Source organism: Argiope bruennichi, chromosome 10, assembly GCF_947563725.1.
Source record: "Argiope bruennichi chromosome 10, qqArgBrue1.1, whole genome shotgun sequence".
Lineage (NCBI taxonomy): Eukaryota > Metazoa > Arthropoda > Arachnida > Araneae > Araneidae > Argiope > Argiope bruennichi.
Window position 1 is genome coordinate 119,421,675 of NC_079160.1, and position 7,736 is coordinate 119,429,410.

The 7,736-nt window shown below is 25.3% G+C and overlaps 1 protein-coding gene across 1 annotated transcript; it reads left to right on the top strand.

Annotated features, from left to right (window-relative positions):
- The first annotated feature begins 83 nt into the window (after positions 1-83).
- Positions 84-6,222, top strand: LOC129988600 (mitochondrial intermembrane space import and assembly protein 40-like). The gene is made up of 3 exons (XM_056096859.1): positions 84-200; positions 2,630-2,713; positions 5,750-6,222. The coding sequence occupies exons 1-3, from the start codon at positions 179-181 to the stop codon at positions 6,079-6,081; spliced, it is 438 nt and encodes a 145-aa protein (XP_055952834.1). The 5' UTR covers positions 84-178; the 3' UTR covers positions 6,082-6,222.
- The last annotated feature ends 1,514 nt before the right edge of the window (positions 6,223-7,736 follow it).

A 7,736-nucleotide genomic window follows, 5' to 3' on the forward strand; every position in this document is an offset into this window, starting at 1 on the left:
AATATTTAAAAATAGGTATATTTTTTACATTCGAAAGATAAATAATAATCCAGAAAAAAGTATTTGGAACTTAATTAGCAACTCTAACTTCTTCTTAGTTTTGGTTTGTTTATAACTTATATTTTAACTTTGTTAAGTTTTGGATATATAATAAAATATTTACAGTCTGTCCATAGAAATGTCTTACTGCGTTTCGCACGGTAAATATTGATTTAGAAATAATGAAGCTTTGCAGTACTTCCTTGTAGTGATTTTTGATCTTATATCTTACATCGTAGTATAAAAAATTACCGGCATTCCTGATTATGTAATAGTGCTATACTGGGCATGGAAAATTTATTTTAAAATGTCTGTTTTTTATTTGAAAGTCATATTGAAATTGCATTGAAATCATTATAAATTAGATTAGAATATCTATTTATTTATGTTGATAGTATTTTTTTCTGTAAGTTTATAAATTTACCGGTGTAAATTTGTGATGCTTATATTCTTTAAAACAGTGAAATATTGTCTACGCAAATATGGCACTTTCTCTGTCAAATAAATACGGATTACACAAAGGTATAACAGAAATTGCTTTATTTAAAATATGATGGTGAAAATTCTTAATGGATAATATATATATATATTAATTTATGTACATATAACTTACAATCCTCATGAAACTTACAGAAATACTTTAAACTGTAGTAAATAATTTACATTTATCATTATGTAAAGAATGATCCTATTAATTTGTGCTCTTCTAAAGTTTTAATATTTCTAAGTGTTATTTCTAAGGTTTTTGTTAGCTTCAAATTTCTGTGCTCATAAAATTTACAAATATGAAATAATTCTGTTTGCATTATCAGGAATATTATGCATTGCAAATATACACCTATTGTGTTAGTTGTTTTATTTCAATTAAATACTATATATGTGTCAAAAGTAAATGTAATTCTGCATCATGTTCTAAATCACTCTTTTTTATAAAGCATGCATGAATAAAAGAACTTTGTTTTCGAATGACATAGAAAACTTTTTAGAATCTGAAGCAATTCATAAAATTTGGTGTAATAATTTTGTTTTTTTTACTTGGGGATTTAATTTCTTACTTGGGGATTTTAGAGATTTAATTTCTTTCCCTTCTGCAAATAAAAAGAGAAAATGAGGGGGGGGGGAGAGAAACATATTAAAAGTAGGGAGTTACATGATTTAACAGCACATTCTACGTTTATTTTGTGTCGTATATTTCCAAAATAAAATGAATTAGAACTAAGTTTTATTATCAAAGCCAATACTTTAAGTAACTTTTTGGTTAAAAATCTTTTTGCAGAATTATAATCTATGAAACTGTAATCTTTTCTTATTGTGGGGAAAAATCTATTATTCAGTTAATTATATGAAAAATCATATAGTAACAGATTTTAGAATTAAATTTGTAATTATATTTTAACCCTCTTATTTTCCCCTATTTTATTTAAAAAATTTAAATAACCTTATAACATAAAATATTAGTTTGTCTGTAAAAGTCCTTATTGTGGCATGTCAAGTGAAATTACGCCTACTTTTTAAAAAATTTATTCTGTTGTATATATTTGATCATGAGGTCTGGAATCAAAACCAGAGAATCCTTGATTTTACTAAAAGTATACCATCTTTGCAGATCTGAAGCATATTAAATTTGATGTTAAATACCCTCCTACTGATGTAGTGCATAAATTTAGAGGAAGAGCTCAAGCATCATTCTTATCATGTGGCTCCAGCTCAAAACTATCTAAATTTATATAGTTGATAAACTAATACTGACATGAGGCTCATTAATCAAACAAACTCCCTTTTTATAAACAAATTAATTTTTGATCCATATCGCAATTTAATGCCACCAGATGACCTTTGTTTGCATGTTCTAATTTTCAGCTCAGTTAAATGAGTTTAAATAATAAATAAATAATTAATTAATAAATAATAAATTGCATTTTTTATATACATATGCATTTTGTTGAATCTTTATTGCCTGAAGAACATAAACTAAACATTAAGGGGAGGGGGGGAACTGGTTCGTCAGTCTTGTTGAAATTATTACATTTTTATTGTTAAAATATTACTTGCAGATTTAAAAACATTATTCATTAACAAGCATTAAAATGTTCTTTTAATATCAAAAGTTTAATTTTGTATTCCGCATTTAAATATTTGTTAAGGCTATTTATTGAACTTGTAGGTTCCAGATAAAAATTTAATTTATTCAAGATTTTCATTTACAAAAAACATGTAATCAGGAATTATTAATAGCACCTGTTTCTTCTACAAGTAATCACTAGGTTTCATGAACAACAGTGTGGTCTAAATTTCTTTTGCAGTAAGAATCTTGAATTTACCTTTTTTCCTCATAAATTTATTTTCTTTTCTGTGAATGGAAACTTTTTCACTGTGATAAGTATAAACTTGCATATGCATTATTATTATTATTTTTTTCCAGTTTATATCATTTGCCGAATAGTAGCAACTTAAATAAACTTTTTCTAATGAAAATCTAAGGTTCCTCAAAAAAATGTTGAATATGTAGAGATATTTAATATATCGTTTAATTGTATTTTTTTGTGTTTGAATATATGTAAGTTATAATCATTTGTTTAATTTTTGGCAGGCAAGGACAAGGTAATGTTCCTTACCAAAGAAGATCTCAAAGGTCCAAGTTCTATTGTTTTACCAGAATCTGATGAACCTAGAGGTTTGTTTAAGTTTTCACATTAATATAGGTGGTAAAAATTGCTGTTTTTTAATATATATATTTTATTTTTAAACCTTATAATGGAATCATGAGATATAGTGGTTTCTCTTTCATCTATTGATTCATACCATGTTCTTAAGGGGTAATTCTTAGTGAAATGTATATATTTATAAGGAAAGAAAGATCTTGTGATCTCTGTATATTTGTTATATATAATGATCTAGTAGTATTTTAATTTTACTTGTGCCATGGAATTTCAATAGAATTTTTTAAGCAGCTATGCTTTTAGTAACTCATTTGTTTACATTCTTTCAGCATTTTTCTCTTGGAAATCATACTCAATCCTCTTGCATTGTTACTATTAATTTTTCCTATCTTCTCTTTTGTACCAGAATTTATCAAATTATTCATTTTACCAATTTTCAAAATTCTGACGAAAAGGACAGTGGTGCTATGTTCACAATAATGTAATGCCATTGTTCCTGGTGGTTACAATTCCTTTCACTTATAATGATGAAAGGAAGGAATTGTTGCCACACGCCAACACTGCATTGTATTATTTTTTAACCAAAGCAATTGCACATTACCAAGAGTAATGCAAGATGGTAATGCGGCATTCCACTTCATTATTTATTCAAAACTAGCTACATTTTAAAACGACAATTGCTCTAAATGATTCAGACAATACCTCTAGTTATACAAAAATTAATTTTAAATGTTCGTTTTAGCTACATTTTAGAACGACAATTGTTCTAAATGATTCAGACAACAACTCTAGTTATACAAAAATGAATTTTAAATGGAAAAAATATGCAAAAGTATAAAGTGCATGTCATTATTAAAATTCATAAAAAGTTTTTTTTTCTAAGATAAAAAATAATTTATTAATGATAATTATTATATTAGAAGAGTTAAATATCAAAATTTCGAAAGAGTAACAAGAGTTTTTTTGTTAAATAATAAAATTAGTATGATTTTTTTAAAATATTTTAGATTTATTTTCTTATGTTTATAACCTTCCTTTTTTTTATTGATATGTTGATGAAGTGGTAGTGTAATTTTTTCTTAACACTGATAACTGCATTGTAATAGAGTAAATTTAGATATATAATATACATTTTATGAAGATTTTTCAAAAGAAACTTATATATAAAAATATTGAAACACTTCAACTAGTTGAGCATAGAAAGTCATCCCAATGAATTTTGCCAATAATGGCACCTGGAATGTAGAAAATAATTCCTTGTACAATCAAGTATCTCATCAACTCTTTTAAAGAGAATCAAGTGCTGAATAGTTGCATGTCAATAGATTAAACAACTTCAGGAATTAATCCTGATATTGTGAAAAATATTCAGCCATTACAGAAAAATAATTCTATTGTTATATATATACTTCTATAAGTAAAAATACCGTGTTCTTATTTTTCCTTAAAGGTACTAATAAAGTACTTATTTTTTAAGAAAAAATTTGTCTACTGACTCTGAATAAAACTTATGTCCTTTTCTGTGCACCCATACATATAGAAAATATGTGTTTTTTATATACATGCTTTCTACACTTTTTATGATTTTATTTGTAATCATACAGATATAAACTTTTATGTGAAATTTCTATACTTTTCACAAAATAGCTTCTTAGACTTTTATTATAGCCTTGCAGTCTTCCCACTGTAAACAATTTTTTAAACAAAGAAAAAAACTTTTAAGAATTAATATTGACAGTGCTGATAAGTGAAAAATTACTCATAATCTACCTATTTACTTACCTGGTATATACTGATATTATTTCATCAAAGAAATGCTCAGTTGATCTTTTGAAAACATAGTAAAAGACAATTATTTTTAGCTTTTTAAAGCCTTGTGTGGTTTTATCAAGATGATCCTTTTAATATGGTCAGTAAAATAATATTTTTTAATTTTCTTAAATACATCATGAGAAATAATTTTAGGTTTGATTTATTTATTTTAAAAATTACTCTTTTAATTATTTCATAGCAATGGTATGTTCATGAAAAATATATATTTTAAATTTTAGAAGGAAAAAAAAAACTATATGGATCTAGAATTGATATTATTTACAAAGCAGTTTCTGCAATAATATGCTCAAAATTATTAAAGAAAAAAAGTCCTTAAAATTTGCATTGATTTTTAGTTAAAAATCTTATTAAAGTTTGGAAAAATTTTCATTATATGAACTTACTACTTAAGAAATAACCATGGACCATATTTCATAGGTTTAGGTTCAGATGATCTGTTCTCTAGAGATTTGAAAAAAAATTTCATCAGGCTTAATACAGATAAAATATATCTGACTGTAAACATTATCATGTTAAAATCCCAAGCTGTATGATACTACTTGTTTAGAATATTCTTATAATACCTAGAGCATAAAAAGGTGTCACATTATTAAATTGTGACATATTTCATTTTTAATAATATTTGCTTCCGAGTTTTCAGTAATCAAAATGCATCAGTTTGAGTGTTAAATATAATCAAAGCAGACTTTGTATGCAAAAATCGACAGTATCAATATTTATAAATGATTTAATCATGAAATTAGAACAGTACAATCAATATTAAGTTACTTAAACATTGTGTAAAATATTTGTTAATAAGCATTTTTTTGTTTGTTTTTTGGCTTAAATATTTATTAATAAAGAAGAATGTTAGTACTTTGCAGGACAGTATTTAATCTTGAACTTGAAAGTTTACAATAAGTTAACAAGTGGATTAAGAACTATATATTCATACATCTATTGGTACAAACATTTATTCAATAAGAAAAAAAAATCTAAAAATAAAACAATGTCTTACAATATTTTAAATTTTGTCTGAATTAATGAAAATAAATTCAAGTTATAGGTGCCTTAGTTTTATAATAATAAGAAATTTAAAGGATAAGAAAAAATTCAAATAAAAAAAAGGAATTAACCTAATACTATTGCATTTGAAATACCCTATTTGTTGCATTTACTTATATTTAAAAATAATTTTTTTTAATTGTCCTGAAAACATCTTGTTTCTCAATTTGTAGGTTTACTTTTACCTAATGGCGAAATCAACTGGGGGTGTCCTTGCTTAGGAGATGCAGCCATTGGTCCATGTAGCGTTGAGTTTCGAACCTCACTCAGTTGCTTTCACAAAAGCACAGCTGACCCTAAAGGAAGTGATTGCCTCCAGGAATTTAGAGATGTGAATGACTGCATGGAGCGCTACCCAGATCTTTTCAGTACTAGGCAAAACCGGGAATCAGATGAAGCAGCACTCAAGAGCTTAGATGAAGATACAGAAGACTTCAATTCTACAGAAGAAGCACAGACTTCAAATGAAACAACGGTTTCAAAGACTGATTCATCTACTAAGTAACATTAGTATTGTTAGGTCATTATCTAATTACATTAATTAAGTTAAAATAACTGTTGTTTCATTGTTGACATCTATTGCTGTTGCATCATGAGTATTATATGCAATTGTGTGAATCATAATTAATACATGGCATATACTGTGTTTTTGCTCATTCTTTGTATTAAAAATATTCATGTTTTTTAAAATCACCAAACACAACTAATAGGGATTAAACTTAGCATTTAAATGCAGTATTGCAAGTCATTTTTATGAATTTGCTGGATAACTTGAAACAAAAAAGCTAATCATGATATTTGTGTTACAGTTTAGATGCACAAATAAAGTTGATAAATCAACACAGTGCAACTTTTCTTTTTAATTTATTTATGACATGAACTAAAAAGAAAATCTACCATCACAGCATAGATGTTTTATTATCTAAATATGATACCAGTTCTTAAAGAAATAAATATAATTGGATGAAAAAACAGGATAAAAAATTTTTAAAGGTCAGATACACATTACTCTATTTATATCATACATTTAGAGACACTTATTTAAGCATAGACCAACTAATAATCTTATAATTGTGTTCAAATTACATATGAATACATTGTGAATATATATTATTATTGGTGGAGCTTATATAGTATTGTAAAAAACGGTTTTTAAAATTCCAGACAATTTAATATTTTACTTTTTGCATTTTAATAAATTCTGCCCTGTATTATAACATTTCACTTTATTTGGTACCAAAAGAAATCTTAATGACAAAGTTTAATATAAATGTTTTTTAAAAAATCAAATCATTAGTCATTCAGCAAATTAACAAATAATATATAGTTGAATTCATGCTGTACATTTTTGTTAGTTTTAAGCATTCAATGAGAAATTTTACAAATTTATTTACAATTTTTAAAAAAATTTCTAATGATATTTCTTTATGCTTTTTATTTGTATATAGGAAAGAATGGAATATAGTCAATTTTATTTTAAGTATAAAACCATTCTGAGTCACTGTTGTATGAACATAAATAAATATACTTGCATGAAATATTTCCATGTTTTTTGATGACACTTTTTTTTTTGTCATATAAAGTTAGCATTTCTATATGGAAAAAAAAAGAGAAGAAAATGCATTGAGTAATTCCTTAATATTGTATTATCTATAGGACAGTTGTAGAGTTATAAAACAAAAGTATTTAGATTAATAATTTGATTAATAATCTTTTGAAGTTTGAAGGGACAACATAAAATAATTATTTTCCTCTTTCAATAGATTTTCATTCAAATTTATATTATTTTTATTTCAAATGTAATCTGAAGAATATTCTTCAGAATTCTATGCCATGATTGTTATTTTAATAATGAATTTTAAAAAATTATGCCAGTCTGCGTAATGATTTGTGGGAAATAGTTTGGAGTTGATTAATTCTTGAGCTGTACTGCCATATTTTTTAATTTCAATCATTAAAACATTTTTTGTTGCATTTTAAAGAAATAGCTGATTAATTTTTTTAGAAAATAATTGTGCTATATATTATGGCATTATATAAATTGTTATGAAATTGTAATAAAATTTACCTGCACAGTTAGATGAATGATAAGGAACAAATATCTCTAATGAATGTTGGGTTAGTGAACCACCATCTTTGCAACAAAAAAACAAAGGTTCC

What these genes read in the sequence shown, in the direction of transcription:
- LOC129988600 (XM_056096859.1), top strand. Translation starts at nt 179, where the DNA reads ATGTCTTACTGCGTTTCGCACG. An exon ending in GTCTTACTGCGTTTCGCACG is followed by an intron (nt 201 to 2,629) that starts GTAAATATTGAT and finishes AATTTTTGGCAG; the next exon opens with GCAAGGACAAGGTAATGTTC. An exon ending in AGAATCTGATGAACCTAGAG is followed by an intron (nt 2,714 to 5,749) that starts GTTTGTTTAAGT and finishes CTCAATTTGTAG; the next exon opens with GTTTACTTTTACCTAATGGC.